This window comes from Falco peregrinus, chromosome 5, assembly GCF_023634155.1.
Source record: "Falco peregrinus isolate bFalPer1 chromosome 5, bFalPer1.pri, whole genome shotgun sequence".
NCBI lineage: Eukaryota > Metazoa > Chordata > Aves > Falconiformes > Falconidae > Falco > Falco peregrinus.
The window spans coordinates 106241278-106261908 of NC_073725.1; the positions used below are offsets into that span (position 1 = coordinate 106241278).

General features: G+C 34.9%; 1 protein-coding gene across 5 annotated transcripts in view; it reads right to left on the reverse strand.

Moving 5' to 3' along the window:
• Positions 1 to 20631, reverse strand: part of CACNA2D3 (calcium voltage-gated channel auxiliary subunit alpha2delta 3) — a 468281-nt gene that overhangs the window by 211942 nt on the left and 235708 nt on the right. For all 5 annotated transcript variants that reach the window (XR_008747525.1, XR_008747527.1, XR_008747526.1 and 2 more), the window contains one exon: positions 19825 to 19938. Coding sequence is in view for 2 of the 5 variants with exons in the window: in XM_055806468.1 (XP_055662443.1) it covers positions 19825 to 19938 (114 nt within the window). In the remaining 3 variants the exon portion in view is untranslated. The remainder of the gene's footprint in view (positions 1 to 19824; positions 19939 to 20631) is intronic.

The window sequence follows — 20631 nt, forward strand, 5'->3', positions numbered from 1 at the left end:
TATTTGTCGTTATTACAGAACACTTGCTACTTCCCACAAGCATGTTACTGTGTCCATATTCTGGACAGATTTGTACTCAGGCTATTGCACTCTCACTGTGCAGCATATAACCCTTGAAAAATATCAACTGCAAAAAGTAGTTTTTAGACTTTCCCCCTAAAAAAACCCAACTGTTGTGTCACGTTGTTGATGCAGAATGAATACCTGTGTTCCTGAGATGCATGAGTGATCCCTAAATATACAGCCTGTAAAGTACACCTGTATATTTAGGGTACAAACTCGTACTCTAGGTGAAGAACTAGTACAAAACTTGCCACGTTTATATTAACATCAACTTACTTGCTTTCTCCTCTGATAGCTTTTCAATTTTCTGGTGTGATATGCCTACAGAAATAACAGCATTTCAGAATCAGAAAAAACTAGTCAAGGCAGAATAGGGAATATATGCACCTACAGACATTTATAATATGGCGTGTGCAAAACAAAACGTGAAGAGCAAGGAGCGATGAGGGAGATCTGGTGGCACTGTTAGGAACGTTACCTGCCCAGGTTTTGCAACCCTTGCTTACCATACTATTTTTGCAGAACTAGCATACTACCGAAAAGGAAGGAAGAGGGCATGAAAGAGATGGAGAAATATAAAAGGAAAATAATAAATTAAAGCAGTCCATAACACCTCCCCAACAGGAGAAAACCTCTGTTCAATTCTATTGTTTGATACGGTGTAAAAACCCCAGACTAAGCCAGGAGAAAGTACTCTTGTCTTACAAAATGAAGAAATCTGACACAACATTGATACCAAGCAGGAAAAAATCAGAATGGAAGAAACATGCTTTAAAATAGAGATGCTGTGGTATTGTTAAATGTAGAGCTGTGGAAGCCCAGAATGTGGAAGATGCTTTGTGAAGGGCCCCGGAAAAAAGCTTCAAGGATACTTGCTATGTATCCAAGTTCTGTGCCGCAAGGACTTTATTAAACAAGTGAGTAATATAACAGTCAGACCTAAGAAGTGAGTATTTTAGAACAGGTGGAAAGATCACCGGCTCACACACTGCCAAAGGCTAGAGAGCAGGCTCAATGGACCCGCTGGCCAACATGAGATGACATATCCTATATTTCTGCCATATGTTCCTAAAGCAGAGTGAACCTGTTTTATTTATTTGCTTATAATTAGTATACAGCATCTTTTGCCAGTTTTTGCTCTTTCAAGGCAGTAAATTTGCAATTTTTTTTTAAATTACTTTGAGAGACCTTAATAATACCACTTCAACGGCTGATTAAGCTGATTAAATCAATTTCTGTGCAATAACTAGCTAACAGCTCTCCAAATAATCTGCAGGAATCAGTTAAGGTAGCTTTTGATGCAAGAGCACACAGACATGGTAGAAGGGTGGGGAGAACACTGGCAGCACAGCTAATAAATGTAATTATAATGATAAAAGCTCACAAATGGCTTCATTCTACACTGTCACTCACAGCACAACCTGCTATCACTCACTCCTGCTGCACACAATGACCTTCGTCATGCTTGAGAAAACAGCTTCCCACTGTGATTTGACTCTTACTGAGCGGCCAGATGGGGCAGTTTTGCTTCATTATTTGTGTCTGTGAAGTGGAAATGCCAACAGAAAGATTCATTACTGTCAAGATCATCTCTGCAAAGCTCCTCTGATTTATTAGGGCATAAACTGCTGTACTGGCTGTAATGAGACATAAATGTTCTGTAAGGCCTATGAACTCAAGAAGGAAATACACTGCCATCAAGAGGCTATGGGCCTAATTTATTAACAGCTAGTGCCAGTACCGCCACAGAAATAGTACAAGCAGCACAGACTGCAGCAGTTGTAGGAAAAAAAACTAACAGATTAGCCAGTGATGTTTACATACAATAATTTCTTCCATTTTTCTGAAAATTGTACAATACAGACAGGTGAAATAGAACGGAATTCCTAATAAATTAAAATATTAGTATCCCAGATTCTATTTAATTAACATTGAGGTTATGATCCAGACTGATAAATCATAGGATATGAAAAATTAAGTCTCAAGTTATCATGTAGGGAGACAACTCCCTGTCCAATTTCAGAATATTCTAATTTTTTAAGCCCTACATTTTTTTAGGCAGTCCAGATTTTCTTACATTTTTATTTGTATCATGGGTCTTGCCTACTTTTGTAATTAATGTCGTACAACACTCCTAAATATTAAAACTATTTATGATGACAAACAAGTGTGAAAGAAACACTACAATTGCTTATTTGTGTCTGCCATGAAGTATAAGCATTAACTGAACAGAATACTTCAGCTACTTCATCCATATTGAGAGCATGTAAAGTGCACGTCAGCAACACAGGGATAATTTCATACTACATTGACAAAGGACTTCTAGCGTGGGCACAAAGATGCTAGCAAGGCTGCACATACGGTGTGGCTAGCGTTGTTCACAGTTTTGGTCGCCAGCATTGAATATGGTTCGGAGGCTGTGGTTAAGGTTGGACTTGCAGTCACTAGAGGTGCTGCTCCTGGTGCTGTCACCAAGTGACCTTATGCAAAAACTGCTGGATAACTACTAGAAATGGCATGGCTTCCTCTTAGCAATTAAGTGCTACAGTCAGGAACATGGTGACAGTTGTATCAAGCTACAATATCACGTAGACTATTCCAGTGCAAGATCCACTCCCGGCTGTGACTGAAATTATTCTTTACAGCCCAGCCCTTAGGATTCTGTTTTGATCAGTCACTGGTTCCTCAGGCAGTTAAAAAGCCAACCAAACAACAACCAAAAAACCCAAACACCAACAATAAAAAACAAAAGAACACAAACCAAAACAACAACAACAACAACAAAAAAAAAACCACACAAAGGTTGCACAGCACAATTTAAAACTGAGTCCAAAGCTGCAACCATAGTCAAGTCTCTTCTGTACTTTCACAAAGAATGTAAAAAATGATGTTTACATTCAGTTAACACATTATAGGATGAATGTAAACACTCAACTGTCGATTTACACAATTTATAGAAAGAATTGTACAAAAGATCCTTACTGAAATCTCATTAATGTTTCATGTACCTCTTCTAAAATTTAGAGACATACATGGACAGTATAGATCAATTTTTAAAACTTTCATTTCAAAATGTTTCAGAAAACTTACAAGTTATGCCTTGAAAGAAACTTCCCTAGTGGGAAATATATCACAATCTGAGCAGTCATACACAGACATCTAAACCTGCACAGCACTTCTCACTCTTAAAACAGCAACAAAATTTATTAAGCAAAGTACAAAGATATCTCCTTATGATGGCATGGTAATCTTGTCTATGCTTCTAATTTAATAATCTAGTCTCTACTCAGAAGGCAAGTAAACTTTGTACTGAGACAGTTCCCGTGAGTAGTTCTGAGTCTAGTAAATACTGTAGCACTGTTAGCACTTGACATATTATTATGGGATATATTAATATGGGAATGAACACTAGGTTCTTCTGCCACTCAACAGCTTATTAATAAGTCACTTTGGAGCAAGGAAGAAAAGACACGTTTTATTGCATCACTTTCATTTGGGAAGGCTAAATCCATATATTAGTAGTGGGGGAAAAAAAGTTTATTATTAGTGTTTTTAACATACCTTATATGGATTGTTTTACATTACTATTCCCTTAGGGCTATTAAATGTTCTGACATTTAAAAAGCAGCAAACTAAACGAGGCATTTACTTGTCTATTTCTCACTAAATGATGGGAAGTTACCTTGGTTGCTTTCTGCAAATCTGTATGTTATTTCACAGTTTACTGTCTGTTTAAAGGTGTATCGAACCTATAGAAAGTGAACTTAATATAAAAAAATACAAAACATAGTAACATTGAATGCTGAAATAGTTATTAAACTTCCTTCTGACTCGACTTTCTGCTCATTTCTAGTGATTTAATAGAGAACATACCTTTTTAAAATGCTTTTCAGTGATACACTGTATCATACATGTTTTATGGACATAATATGACACCAACAGCTCAGCGTAAATGCAAGAAAATTACCAGTTCACCTTACAAGTAAAAAGAAACACTTTCTTTTTAAAAGTTACCCTTTATCAAGTCTCTTCTTCACAAGGCAAACTGAAAATTTAAGAATGATCCTTTTAGTATTCAACTCAGTTTCACACCGAAGTTCAGACCTGTTTTAGGGTCATGGCTTCCCAAGAGGGAACACTAACAAGCATTTAGCTTCAGAGATACAAAAGCTTTCCAGTGCCCCTTGCAGCAGAGAAGGAACAATTGCTGTGAAACTCCTCCAGAATTTATAGTCAACTACTCTCCTTCCAGGACATTCTGGAGTACTGTGCACCTGTACAATTGGAGATGGAACAGTTCTTGTGCAGCATTTATACAGAAATGGCCAATAATTTTAGGCTTGTATGAATGCAGTAAAACATCTTAACATCACCAGCATGTGAAGCCCATCTGCCATTTTCGTCCTCCTGTCTCCACACAAGGATACTTCAAAAAAGACCATATTGCCACCTTCCACCATTAGCTTCTACCAGGAAAACCCTCTCAAAAATAAAACAAAACAAAACTTGAAAAACACATGGAAGATGGCAGCATTACCTTCCTTTAGAGGCTGAGGTCAAGTTCTACTTCTGCCCACCCCACCCCAGCAAAAGCAGCTGTTATTTACACAATATGAGCACTTGCCGGCTCCTTATCCTCCTCATCCTGAGAGTCCCTGGTGGTTTACGTCATGTAGAGATCCTGTCCACCTCTGCTAAGCAGTTAGTCTTAAAGGTAATAGTTTGTAGCTATGGAAGCGAGTATCTTGCACAGAAAAGTGTATCTAAAAGTTGCTCTGGCACAAAGTGGCACAATACTTACCAGAGCTCCCAAGATGGATTGAGCAGACTGAAGGAGAGATTCACATTTTTGAGAAAGGGATTTGCTAGTTTCCTGAAAGATTCAGTATTTGTCAACTGAGAAGTTTCTTCTGGCTGGTTGGCAATGATTAATGACTCTCATTCTCCTTGCCTGGGAGAAGAGACACCATTCTGAGCAACTTTTGTGAAGGCTGTGAAGGGGGCTGGGAGGGAAGACGTTCCCTGCATCCTTGCTGCTATGTGACCAAAAATGGACTGACCTCAGTCTAGTTGTGTGTGCTAACATGGGGAAAGTATGTGAGGATTTTATTATGAACCAAACTAAGATTTTTTTAAACTACATTTATTATTTTCTATTGCTAATGCAAACAGAGCACAAAGACTTCATTTTGAGTTTCACCTTTGAATACAACTGAGTATTGTATATAACACTGTTCTAACTATAGGGAATAACACAGCAATTACATTGATCTAATAGCTTATTAGATGTCACTCTTGCTGCACACAAATGAAGAGCCAAGTGCATCTCTGCCTGAAATTGCATAAACATGACGTACCACAAAGGCATCCTCTGATGTCTGGCTCATTGCTAGTTTCCATACATGACCTTTTAAGGAGAATTCAGGTCAGCCTAAATAAAACCGTTTGTTTCAAAATGGGGTGCCATATGTCAAAATGTACTTAGTCAGTCAGTATAATTTTTAGCCAAAAATTCAGTATTATCAGATATGGTGCTAAAATCTCTGTAGTCAGAACTTTCTCATGCTGTTTGTGTACACATTTTAATATTTTGCACATATGTGGTTTTGGTTGTTTAAATGAATGAAAATATTAGAAAAATACTATCATAGTTATTAGAATCATACCGATACCATTGTGTGTTAAAATCATTAGTAATACTGCTAAGTTTCCATTATGCTCTTTATGGACTAAAATCTGTCACCCTTTCTCAAAATTCTAAACAGTTCCATTTACGATATAGATATCGTGTGTACTACTTATCATGAAATCCTTGATAAATCAGGGAGATGGTACCAGAATAGGGGATAATTCCCATTTTGACAGGATTGGACTGAATAACACACAAGGAGATGCCATAAACTATATCTAGCTAATAAAATGAAAACTTATTTCACAAGGCAGCTAACAGGTCCCTTTGTCCTGGCAAATATCCCACCCCACCCCCCCCCACCCCCCCCCGTGTATGAGACAAAGACAGAAAGAAACTCCTATTGGTCGCTTAAGTAGAGCTATTTTCTGAATAAATTCTTCTAGCAGAGAGGATGACGACAGTATCGTTATCCTGATCAAATCTCAGGTAGCGTGTGCTACCCACATGCCAGACTTCCAGGTATAGCATGGCCAAGAGCACAGATTTTCTGGTAAAACAAGGAAAACCCAGCTAGGATACTGAATTATCCCAAATACAGATGCAGCAGAGACAGAAACACTGTACTAAAAAAGTCTGAGTAATTCCCATGAAAGCTATGAAGACAGAATTTTAGATCCTCATTAATTCCTACCTGCCACACAATGGCATGATGCTGCCACTGGCTATTTTCCCAACACCACACAGAACAAATGCAAGCAGTACTGACACTATAACAGAGGAACAGGAGAAGTGGGGGTATGAGAGGAAAATAACTTGGTCTCAGTAAAAATCCATATTCATTCCTGAACAGTGGGATGATTATGCCTTTGCAGTACAATCTAAACCATAAGATCAAACTTAAATTTGACATAAGTATGGGAATCTCAGAGTATCCATACTCCCTTGCTACATTCTATGGTAGCCATTCAAAATTGTCAGCAGTACAACTGCAAAAGTGCTACACTGATGGTGCTGCCACAAATTGGTGACTTTTTCAGTTGCAAGTGACAAGAAATTGACGGACAGAAAGATAATCTAACTATAGCCATTTCTGCACGTGGGATGAAATTCATCTTCCATGAATTTTTGTGCCTATAAAATTTGAGAGTGTGAATATTTGATGAAAACTCAACCCCTAAATGTCATGTAAACTTGGCCAAAGCAAACATTTACAGTTTGCACCCATCTCTACAACAGATGTTTCAGTATTTAGACAAAACCCTCATTTCATGGAAAATCCAGCCATTTCTTTTTCACAGTAAGGGCAAAACCAATAAATGTATACCCAGTTAATTGCACTCTTAGAGATTAAGTTAATAGAGTAGACAAATTGCCTAGAGATTTTCCCCTTAATTTGTAAAAAGAATTGAAAAAACCCACACACCTACTGCAGGGCAACTGCAAGAGTAATTTTCAGGCTGGCAGATGTTTGTAGGTACTGCAAAATCTGAGGAAAGGGGGCAGATGGGAATCTTGAACAAGTGACATGTTGCAGCTAACTTATAATGTAGGATTATATGATGGGTACTTCATGTATCTTGGAGCATAAAGTGCACTGGAAAGAAAGGTTAGCTGCAGCCCCAAATTTTATAGTCAGTTTGTTGGAAATCAATGTTCAGTGGCAACACCAGTCCACAGCTTGGCAACACCTTTCCTCCAGGCTTATGTATATTGGTAATTCACTGCTCTCTGTAGCAGCCTTTCATGTAATACCACAGAAAACTTTTTCCCAGAAGGAAAGAAATCTGCTAAGACAGTCTGAGGTATCCCCTTTTGATTCCCATCTAATTTGCTTCCTTTTAATTACTTCCCTCTACTATTCTTTCCATTATCAGTTTTCCTTGTAATTTTGGGCATGGTTTTTTACTCTTGGAAAGTCTTCTAGGCAGATAGATCTAGAAAATAACTGAAGTTCACTTTCAGGTGGTCTCCCATAATTTGCAATACGTTGCACCTATTCCTTTTTTGCATTAGTTTGTTTATTATTTGGGGAAGAAAAAGTTTAAAAGAAAAGGAGTTGAAAACCTGCTCACAGCTTTCTACCTGAAATCCTGAATATATATTTCAGTTTATTAATTGAAAATGTATATTTGTTTAGTAAGAGTTAAAGATTTAGACTGATCCAAAGTGACTGAAATATAAATGATTAATTGAAAAACCAGGATTATTCTATGTTTTTGTCTTTATAATTAGGAAACATTCTTCATGGGTTTAATAATATCTTGCATGATTAAATCAGTAAAAACCCACAGACAGACCATAACTGATACTACCTTGGACATTGTTAAAAACTGAAAAATTCTCCTTCATCAGAGGCTGAAGAACAGAACCATAGTGTAGGAAATTCTTGAAGTAACTACTGTATTTCACAGTTCCATCATATTTTGTTCTTACCAAAAGGGATGCCCAGGAGTTTGCCTAGCAGATATGTCTGTTGTCTCTACTCATGCAGACTTCCAAATGTTCCTTTAGGCTTCTTGACAACAGAGAGCAGTCACCTTTCTCAGGGTGTCTGTGGCAATGGTTTTCCTCAAGTAAGGATAACCTGTTTCTATTTATTTTTAAAATAGGTGAAGAGAACATAAAAATGTTACCTGAAGCTCCTGAATATTTCCAGATCCTATCGAAGTGTAAAAGATACGGAAGTTGACTGTACAACTTGTGACACACAATTTTCACAAAACAAAACCCTAAGTGCCTTCGCTCTTGAATTGTCCAGAAAAGCTAGAATTAAAAAAACTAATTCCTATTTTGTACTCAGTAGACTTCTCTCCCTCTCTCTCACTATCTCCCTCCATATACATGCATAAAAATAAACAAAATTATTTGGTTAAACAAAGGTATGCTTCTGAGATCTCTTCCTCAAAAAAGGCATGTCCCAAGTGTCATAGGCCCTGTGGGTGTTCTATTTTATCAGCCTCAATATAACATAAATTTCAAAATGTTTTATAAGTATTTATAGCTGCTTTATTTTCATAATGACTTGCTGAACAGCAGACAGTGGAATATACACTTTAATGCGACAATGGATTTTAAAGCCTTCTTCAATAACGAGTCCCGGATGATTCAAAATCCTACATGTTTGTTTCAAGGTATGAATGTCTAATGACGTAAGATGGCAGAATAAGAACTTGTGTTTTCTAACAATGCACTAAGCTCAGCTTCAATGTTAAAACCCAGCAAAAAGGTTTCAAGAACTGGTAAGGGGAAACCTCTGTGACTGAGCTTAAATCTTAACAGAAGTCAGTGCACAAGTGTTATCCCACAGAACCAGAACATTTATTTAGACGTGCAAATCTCATTCTGTCAGTTTTGCACAGAGACAATTATGGTGAGGGTTGTAGAGAGGATTATAAGATGATGGCATTTAGAACCTCATAGAGAAGAACAGGTTTTTATCAGTTTTGCAGCAGATGTCTGCACATGGGAACAGAGTACAAAAGTTAAGTCCACAGAAACTGCCATGTTTTTCAAGTCTCAGAATGTAGTTAATGCCATTATGGCAGTTTAGAAAAAGTAGGTATAAATATAGTGAGATAAACAAAGAGTGCACTCTAAATGGGTATTCTATAAAATGCAGAACCACTAACAGAGCTTAAGATTCAACCACTCAGAAAGAATCAGCAGACCCACAACAGAGTTCTAAAGATGGGATTGTTTGGATAACTTGTTTAGTTCCTAATTCAGTAAAGCACTTTAATGTATGCCTGAACCCACTGCTTTGGTTAGCAGAGATGTAATAACTCACACATGTAAGCGCTTTGCTGAAATGAATACTAAACTACACATATATGATCCCTTGCATGTAATGAATCTCCTGTACTGTCTTGATATATGTGCATGTATTGCGGGATTGTTCTGTAGCCAGACACCACGAAGGATAACAGAGGTACTCTGGGAAAATGGTATATATGAATAATAATTTTGTATAAACAATGTCTGTTATACTTCCAAACCAGAAGTATTTGACCTCTCTGAGCAAAATGAGCAAGAAATACCATTTACTATATGTAATGGGATGCCAAGCAAGAGAACACTATACCAAACATTTAACTTCCTCCCTTTGTAACATTCCCTTTCCAAACATCTCTTGAGATTTGATATTTAAACATGCAATTTACCAACCCTCTCAACTTAATGTAAATATCCAACAGAAGTTAAATTAAAGCCTCAGTATGTAACAATACAACACACTATGGCTTATTTTAATTCAGTCAGAGTTATATAAAATAGAAGTATATGAAGATGTCATTAAAGGAAAAGTGATACAGGAATGAACTAAGAATGGATCATACAAACTAGTTAGAAATAAAGTTCAGTACTCAGATGAAAATGTCTGAAAACAGTTATTCTTTGTGCCAGTCTAAAGTTTTCCAGGGTACTTACGGGCTACTGGAATTGTCATACCTCATCGGACTAGCGATGAATCCCACCTCTTGGTTAGGAAAAGATGCAATAACCCACGTTCCTTTTTAAGCCTCACCATCTCACTGTCTCCTCAACTTATATTACTGCATGTAACTGTGAACATTCTTGTTAGTCATAAAAATGTCTTTAATCCTGTTAATGCTTGTCCACTACATAACATTGTTTGGTTCAAGATTAATCTTGCATTAGAAAAAAAATAATAACTGGGAAATTGAACTTTTTTTGCAGTGCATTCTAAATGTTATAACAGGGGCCTAAAACATCATAAGGACAGCTTTTTAAAACCTACTCCAAAATACATATGATGTTTCCACTCTTTCCCGTCTCTAAAACCAGTGAAAAGTTTTCACAGAACAGAACAGAAAGCACCTATAAAGCAAGCAGGTTTGTAGATCTTTTATATTCTTCTTATTTCAGACTATAGATGAAGGAAGCATAGATGACTGAGCATAACCCTAGTCTCCTCTCTTTCAACAACTAATTTTTCATCAGTGCTCTCCTCTGTAATGTAACCTTTAATACAGATTCAGATAATTTCAGCTGCTTCCAAGAGCCAAACTTCTAAACAGTTAATTATAGGAAGACATTTAGTTCAACATAATTTTCAAGGTTTTTTACTATCTGTACTTTAAAAAATATATTATTAAACTAAATTAATTTATTGGAATACTGTGTTATCTCTTTATTCTCAAATGCAACCAGAAGGGTTTCGTATATGTAGCTATGGACACCTTTTTGTTGGTAGATTACTCACAATTAAAAATACTCATTCTTGGTATTTTACAAGGACTGTAGAGACTCATCTAAAATAAAACAGCTCTGACAGCCTTCAACATCTCTTTTCTGCCTGTCATGTTTAAGAAGATGCACACATTATAAAGAAGTAATTAAAAACAGGCAGACTATGAACTGTATCCTAGCTTTTAGTGCAATTGCAGTATTGTTCAGTTTAAACCACACAAACTAAAACACAATTTTTATCATGCTGTTGAAGAATTTCAAGAAATACATGATCTCACTATTTCCTTAAGTGGATGACATAATTCTTCACAAAAAATGCTACCACAAGTACAGACATAGTCTGCAGAATGAAATGGACATATCTGTGCAATTACTATGCCTACTTTAACTGTCTTGCTTCTGGCACAATAATTTCACAAATATATATATATATTTTTTAAATTAAGACCTTACAGCACCTCAAATATCAGGTCAGGTTTTATTATATTCATTTTGTGCATCAGTAAACAGAATCCATAAAAAATAGTGTTGTTCTTATGATATTTACCTACAATACTTTGGTCTATCGTTAATACTGGCTTTCAGACACATATTTCAATGATAGTGAGTTTATGCCAGGTGCAAACAGTGATTACTTGTAGCCATCTAGGCACATTTTATGTACACATTTTATCTTAAATTTTGGAAGTCTTTATGTCTACATACACTACATAAAAATAAACTACTTTTTTACATGCAAAAGTAATGATTTTTGTGTTATTGATGAACTCATGAGTTCCTAAAAAGTACTTTGGAAAAGCTATTTCAGGTTGTGGATTATTCTCCATTTTGATTGCCCATTGTTTTATAAGGTACTCTGTGTGACTCATAGTTAATTTACTTTTCAATTCTATCTATTTCTATTGTATCTATTTCTGATCACATCACAAACATTAACAGAGTAATAGCACTTTGGATACATTTACATTGTGTATAAATGATCAATCCAACTAAAATTCTTGAAACATTCAGAAAGCATTAACCGCTATATGATTTTAGCTAACCATGTAACTCTGTATACGAGAGGCAGTAATCCTTCCTCTGGCAATCCACATATACCATGAGGATAAGATTCAATTACCCTTATCTTCACAAAAGATTTCTCCCCACTTTTGGTTTTTAGCACTGCAGAAAAAGTTTCATTGTAGTAAAGTAAACAGAGAGCATCATATTAAAGAATGCAGGTAGAAATACTAGTGGCGAATTCATTAAAAAGGGAAAAGTAATAATGCAGAAGCAAATATTTTTTAACACACACACACACATCTCCAGGAAACTGCAGATAGGGCAGAAAACTAGGACTACAGCATTTCTGTGAGTTGTTGTTTCCCTTTAGCCCCAAATCAAGAACTTCTGTTTGATCTCATACCCCATCTTTCATCATACTGCAAGGATGGCTAAAAAAATAGCTAATTAATATGTTTGCCATAGCTTGAAAGGTCTATAAAGTGACCAGACCTTCTTTTGTTCTTGAGATAACCAGAAATAGGGTTTGTGTAGCAGTAATAACATCTGCCTTTAAAGTACTTCAGTCTTCTTAAAAAAAGTAATCAATTTAATAGCATCCAGACAACACTGTACATGAGACACATAATTTTCTGTACTAATGTTTCATGTTGCCAACATCAGCAGGTTCCTAAGATACAGAAACTTAGTTAAAAATCTGCAGAAAATTTTGTAGCCTCATGAATATCTGACATGCAGAAAAAGATTATTTGTCACCAATGTAATGCCACAACACAGGTACCCATTTTCTTGTAGCTTGTTTTCACAGCATCCGCTTGATTTCTTTAGGATAGTTTTCAGACAAAGGAAATGAAAATATATCATACGTCATGTTTTCATCTTCCTTTGTTAAAGGAATACAAGGAAAGCATTCTTTCCTGTCCTATGGCAGAATCTAAATGTTTGGGGAATTTTACATATAGCTAAAGCTCAGATTTTAATTTCATATACAGCAGTTTAAGTCAATAGATTGTTGGTAGTCTTCAAACTCACTAGGTATATTTTTAGTAAAAAAAGTAAAAGGCAGAATTAAAGTTAAATATTTTTTTCACAGATCTCTAATATAAATGAGTCAATTGAATAAAGGTCTTTGTGACCAAGTGACCAGTAGTCACCAGTAACGACCAAGCATTTTCTTAAGTATTTAAGAAAGCATAATGCCATTAACTCCTAAATGTACCATAAATATCGATCGTATAAAAGTATGCATTGACATCCCACATAGCTAAGGAGTTATCAACTGCTTATTGTTGTCTGCAAATATAGTATACTATTAATGTGAAATCAAAACTAAATCCAGAGAATTTTGAGCTGTTAATCTCTGAATTCAATTATAATTTTAAGTATTGTACATAAACTCAGAGACATTCCAGACTGTGGAATTTTTCATAGAAAGCAGATGCAAAAGCAGGTATAAATACCTAAAAGTCAAGGAGCTATTTATCTTGTAATTTCAACATTTCTGTTCAGACATAGGCAGCATTTGCTCTTAGAGCTTTCTGCATCATAATCATTTAGCAGTAGGAATAAAGATGTTATTGCAGTTATTCTTTATATTCACCCCACTTGAAGTCTTAGCACTGACAAAAAACATCTTAAATCTCTGCCTTGTTGTAATTGTTCATAAGCAGAAAGAAAATATTTTGCTCCCATACAAAATCAACTCTACTCAGAGCCCTCAGAATAATAGGAGACAGACAGATGAAGTTCTATTCCCTTTTACTTGCCCATTAAGTGAAAGGCTGCAGAATAATAAATAAAGTAATTGCATGTGGGGGTACTTTTAACTCAGATTTAAAAGAAAAGAAAAAAGAAGAGCAAGCATGAATTCTAAAGGACGTTCATCCTTCCTTCTTATCAACAGAGAAAATTCAGGAGAGACTTCTGGCCTGTCTTGCTGGATTTGATTCTAGAAAATTAGGAAATTTTAGGTGGGATTTTGGTTTCCATTTAACTTTACTAAATAGCGAGGAATTATTACTTCTGGTCTTGCATATATCTACCATAGCATATAGCTATTTCAAATAATTATAAAAGCAAATGTTTTTCAGTATCACAGGACAAACCCAAAGGGAAGGATATAGTTTAACTGATTCCATAATTCTTTAGCTTTCTTTTCCAGATCTTGCATGTGGTACAGTATCACCAAGTGAAGAGCTCTCAGGCTAAGGGAACAGAACATCCATTTCTGGATGCTGCAAGTCAAAACAGCTCACAAAGCTGCCACCTTCCTTGACCACTTGTGAGTGCTTCACCAACCCATATAAAAAAAGGAATACTAGACAACTGTATCCAAACTGAAATTTCACAAAATATTTGCTTATATACTTGAATTATGTACCTATTTCCCCTTGATCTCAATGGAAGTTTAGACTCTGCCCTGAATCACAGACACAGAAGAAATGCTTTGGGGCCTCTCCAAAGCAATGACGAGCTTTATAGAAGTATAGAACTTGATAGGCACGTAAAAACAATTGGGAAAAGGATGAGAGAAAAAGACTGTTGCTGCAAAATATGCAGGCACTTAGAAATTTTAGCCCATGGAGAAAAAGGATGATGAGACCTCATGGTGAATCACTAGAGTTTTAAAGTGTTTCCTCGTGCATTTTTACAAAGGGTTTTACTATATTATTTTCCTTTGCGATGTCACAACATGCTGAGAACAGTCTTGTTATATTTAAAATGTCAAAATATGTTTAATATTATTTAAGTAGATACCTTCTGTTCCAAGTTTATTAACTCTCAATTAATGACTAAAATGGCTTTCAATAGAGAGCATGACAGGGCTTGAAGCTCTGATAATATCTCTGATCTCATTGTAATTTCATTTTTAAATGTGCTATAGCATTTCAGCAACATTTAAAAGGTTAACCTTCCAGGAATTTTTCATGAGTTACTTCCTGGACTTTTCCAATAGAGAGGAAGCAGGATTATGTTATCTAGGAAGAGACAATTAACAGCACTATTTTCTGGAGGCAGACCTGAAGGGATATCTTTCTCTGTAGTCACGTTGATTTGTCTGCGCCCCCTGCCCCACAACAACAATATGCTGTCATGCTTTTAAATTCAAATAAGGTACCCAGTGAAATATAAAAGTACAGTATTTTGCTTGGTTTCTAACAGTGAATATGGATATAATAGTAGAAGCAATAATATGCAGTAAAAGCACGTCTGTCTGTGATCTACTGACATCAACAAGATATTTTGAGACTTCAAGGCTTTCTCCTGAGGTACGACACCTTAAAAGCAACAACAAAAAAAAGTATTGCAACTATATTATAGTTGTAATTGTAAACAAACACTTCCGTGATACTATTCTTCTTAAATACTTTTTTCTGCTACATGTGGAAACCCTAGGCTTTTATATGACAGCGCAGACAGATTTACTCTTGCAGATTTAATTGTTCTCTTTTTGGTACTTCATGTGGCAGAGTTGCCATGAATGAATTGCAGAAATTTGGAAATACTGAATGCAAGCTTCATGAATAAGAAATATATGTAGATAGCATAAATTCATTTATAATGCATAAGAATCTAGATCCTTATGGTGCAAGATTGTATGTACAGACTCATAAAAAAAGAAATAGACATTAACAACTTAAAGCCTCAGACATACAAATAAAACATGGTGTATTATAAAAATAGCATCTACTAGATTTACATTTTAAGTAGCAGAAGATATTAAGAAAACATGGGGAAAGGGTATTTTTGGTGAGGGAAATAGGGACTCATAAAATAAACAGTAAAATGAAAGTGTTTCTTCTTTTAATGAAACAGTACAGAAGATAATTTTAAATAGTCTTTTGATAGTTATAATTCTCTAACTCATACAGAAAATCATGTTGATGCCCCCCAGAAAAACTTAGTTACTTAAATTAAGTTACTTTAGGGATTTAACTGGAGCCATGCTATTCCACTTCAAAATTATTGCAACACAATTTCTATTTAATACATAATCAGAGAAAAGCAGCTTTTTAATCAGTTTTCAGGCAGAATTATGTCTGCAATGATATGTAATAAACTGCTTGTATCTCTGTTTACATAGTATCTTTAAAAAAAAAAGACTATATTTTGCAAAGATATACATGCCTTGGAAAAAAGAAAATGCGAATTGTTATTTACATGGTGACAGTAAGTTTTCACTCTCCATCTTTAGAGATTATTACCGACAAACTGGCAAAGCCTTCAGTTATATGAAGAATTTGTTCCTTTCTATAAGAAAAGAAAATGTTTCTGCTGCAACTAATGATGACATATTTAATATTATCTAACATTAGATAAAACATAACTCAAATAGGTACTTTGATGACAGGGTAATTGAAGTAAACAGAAACTTAACTTAACTCAATTAGACTTATTGGTTTGTCCATCACCATCCACCAGAGTATCAAAATGACAGGAAAAACATAAATGATAAGATAGATGACAAGGCAACGTATAGCTGAATATAAAACAAAAAAAGGTGAGAAAAAACCTAATAAGCAGTTCAAAGATGTGATTTATAGATATAAAAAATGTCTTTGGAGAGAATAAAGATGGTTTAATGCAAAAGAAGGGGATCCTGAAGTCACCCGCATGCATAATTTTTAGGCACATTGACATTGCAAATGCATAGGATATTGCATTTTCAATAATGCTTCCTTTCTAGAACAACAAATCCAACAAAACACATTGAAAACTCTAATGTTTAAAAGTATACATATGGAACACTCTTACATTTTTCATACTGAAACATTTCAGCCTGAAAAGAGGACCAACTGATTTGATTTTTTTTCCCTACATCTTTTCTGATATACAATTTAGAAGACTGTATAATATGTTCAATATTTTATAAGAGTTGGGTGGAATATAGCATCGTAAGTAAAAGCTACTCCCTAAAAAACATGTCCTTGCTAAACAAGAAGATTCTTCATGCTAGGCCTTTGTTGAAGCATACCCCAAAAGAAACCTGTCCTGCTGCTTATTACAACAGCTGTGCTAAGAATTGTTATCTCAGATATAGATGTTGATTTGCACATGAAAGATACATAGCACATAGCTTTGTGAAAATACTCAGCTGACTGTTTCAGAGAATTCTTTCCTTACTGATTTCATATGATAGAGTTTCCCAATAGTGTCTTCCCATTCTTAAGAGAGGAACTAACTTCATATTATAAGAAAATACAAGACATGAGAGGCACGTCCTTTGGAGAGATTCTGTAAATCTCCTTAGGCAACAGTATTTGCCAGAGAAAGCAAAATTTTCTCATGGAACATTTGGAGACTTAACAACTTAAATCAGATAGTAAGCCATTGAATAAGAGGAAAACTGGCCACAAGACTTTTTTTTTTTTTTTTTTTTTTTTAAAAAAAAACCTTTTAAACCTCCTTTCCAGTGGAACAAAATGAGCTATGTTTTCATAAAAGAGAGCTAATGCCAGCCTACAAAGTCACTCAATCATACCAAAACTGGAAAGAAGGTAAAATTAGTGGGAGGGGGAAGGTGCCCAAAATACTAATTGAAATTCCAAAGATAATGTAGATTCAGTCAGATTCCTTGTATCCTCTATTTAATTTAAATTTATTTTTTTAATATATTGCTTAATGAAAATTCTTCATACATCATCTGTCATGGAAATCTTGAACAATTACAAGATTTAAATGACTAAATATGAAGCGTAAATATTGAAGCCTATAGCTGAAATTCACAATTCTCAGGTCACCTATATAGGGATAAAAGTATATGTAAACATCTAGGAATTAAAAAAAAGCAACAAACAAAAAGCAAAAAAAAAACAAAACCAAAAAACCCTGTTTATAAACATTTTTTATTTGGAGAAGCAGCTAATAAAATAATAATTTCATGATCAAGTTATAGTTTTCTTGTTTCTCTCAGAAAACTTTCAGAAATAAGTGTGAATACACAGAAAATTTAAGAGATCTCTTTAGACTATATTACCACCATCCATTTATATGAGCACAGCCAGCTGATAAAAGACTTAAGCCATATAATATTAAGGAGTTACACTCATTTACTTAGGAAGAAAATCACAACATATGACCTGTCCGATAAAAAAAGATTCCATTTTGAATATTTAAAGATCTGAAAAACAAGCTAAAGTTCAAATACGTTACTGTTTCCAGAATTATTCAGTAATTTTAATAGACAAATACATTTTGTAAAGCCCTAACTTTCCAAATGGCTAATTAATCAACAGAAAAATCAGTAAAAGCTTTACTCCTGAAGAATCAACTATCTTCAACAGTAAATAGAGAATAAGAAAAGACATGAGGTATTTTCACGTAAATAACAACATTCTCACTGAAAAGCACTGAAGAAAAGTAGGGAGACAGATCAAAGGCCACATATTCTCCTCCAACCTGTAAACAGTTGATAACCACGCTTCAAGGAGATACTTCTTGTATGTCACAGAGTAGAAACAAATATTTCTCTTCTGCTTCAGCAATATTGAGATTGACAATTGAGATGTGACCCAATGAAATACAACAAACAAAAACGGACAAATGCTGACATCCAATGGAACTTATTTCATAATATCTAGATCTACATCTTACTGCATTAATTAAATACTGAACTTCCTCATACCTTCCACCACACAAAAGCTAATTCACACAAAAATATTACAGATCTCCCCAGAATATGTGCAAATGCCAATGCATCCTTGCATTCTTTTAATTCTTCCTGGCACAACCCAGTAAAATCATGAAAAGTATGAACTTTCTTCTTTTAGAGAATGAAGTTATGTGAAAGGAGTGAGCAAGGTATCTGAAGAGAAAAATAGATCTTCAGACTGCACTTTACATTCTCTGAATAAAAAACAACCAACAAAAAGTAGAATAGTTGTATGTCATTTTTACTACACAAAATGACAGTAATTGACATAACATTTTCAGAAGTTCAGTAAAAAAAAAATCTCCAATTTCTCATCTTCTCTTGCTCACTGATTGCTAATAGGGTTTAGTTCAAGCAAACAAGAAAAGGGAGAACATAAAACAAATGTCACATTTCTTTCATTTATAAAATTACAAAAACTACAAATCAGAACTACTCCTCCTCTTTTCCACAGAATACTGAAACCCCACACAGCACCCTCATATTAATCAATTTCTTGCTCAAACTGCACTTCAAAGAGTGAGGTTGTTGCTTCCACAGGCATATACCATGGCAGGTATCTCAAACTACAAAAACTTCCTAAAATAGTCCCAAAACTTGCTTTAGCAGAAAAGCGTAGAAGGAAATTATTTCACATCCAAACATGAGACCTAATTGAGCTTTTTCATCAGAACAACTCAAGGCATTTCTTTACTACTGTAGAAAACTCTATGTGTTATATAACAAGGTGATTTAAATTTGGGTAAATTTCCTTCTACAGTTCAATAGAATCAAATTTATTTTAATAAAATCTCACTAATTGCCAAGTCTACCCCTCCCTGTGCCAAATAAAGAAATAAAAAATACCGAGTACTACATCTGCTTGTTCTCCAGTAATAGCAAACTGTTCACTGCCCACAGCACACACCCTTCTTTAGCATTAAAAAAGCATTGAATTATTAATGAGTATTTGTGAAGAAAAAAGTTTTTTTCATGATTAATGATGTCTCACAAGGGAAGCGTTATATAACAGTCAATATGTGCCCTGGAGGGAAATATTTCCTTACTATCTTATTATCCTACGTTCATTACTACAGTAAAAGGCCATCTCTATCCTCGAGCAATACCACATAAGCATAATTTTTGTCATTCATGAAACATCTAGTTATCCAAAATCATTTTTAGATCATTAGAAAGATTGTTACTGACTTTTTGATAGGCATACACTATATATTGGATATGAAGCTTTGGGTTTTCCATCAAATAAAGGTGATAACATACTTACTTTCCTGTCTGGCCAATTATATTTTGCAAATATTGTATCATATGTATCCACAGCTCCATCAGTAATCAACATAATGGCTTGGCTGCAAATACTTCCTTGTCCTGTGTGATTGAACTGTGAAAGAAAACAATCATTCAGTTACAGTACATTCCTGTTAGATTAAGATAGATAGGATTGCACTGGATAAACATGATCTGGTCAAACCTCTAGCATGCTTAAAAGTAAATGAAAGTCTCAGGTTGAAAACATTTTATCATACATATCATGTTCTTATTGAATTGTAGCTTCAATTGTGTAACAGAATCAGACTTCATTATATATCCCCATTTTATCTGCTTGAAACACAAGACACATAAATATAGCACTTCCCCAAATTAAAAGTGTATTGCCATTTTAGATAGGAGGTATATACCGATGCATCTACATTGGGTTTGCTTTAAGTATAATTTTAAAAGAACAAGCTACATGAAAAAAATGAATGATTGATAATTTTACTGTGAAGTACAGAAGATAGACCGCTTACTGAGAGACATGTGACTACTCATATAGCATTCATATTTGCTCAGGATTACATTGCATATGTTATTTTTCATAAAATGTTTATCTGGGAGAACCAAGCTCATATTTATATATTCTAAGATTCTCCTATTACTTGAAATAAATACATGTAATTAATTCAAGCTGCTGAACAGCAGTACTTGAGCACAGGTACTTAGACAGCAATTAGCATACCCTTTGGAGTAAGCAAAGACAGTTTCGTTGCTACACAAGCAGGATTTTCTCCTGGTCAAAGAACAAGTAAATTGG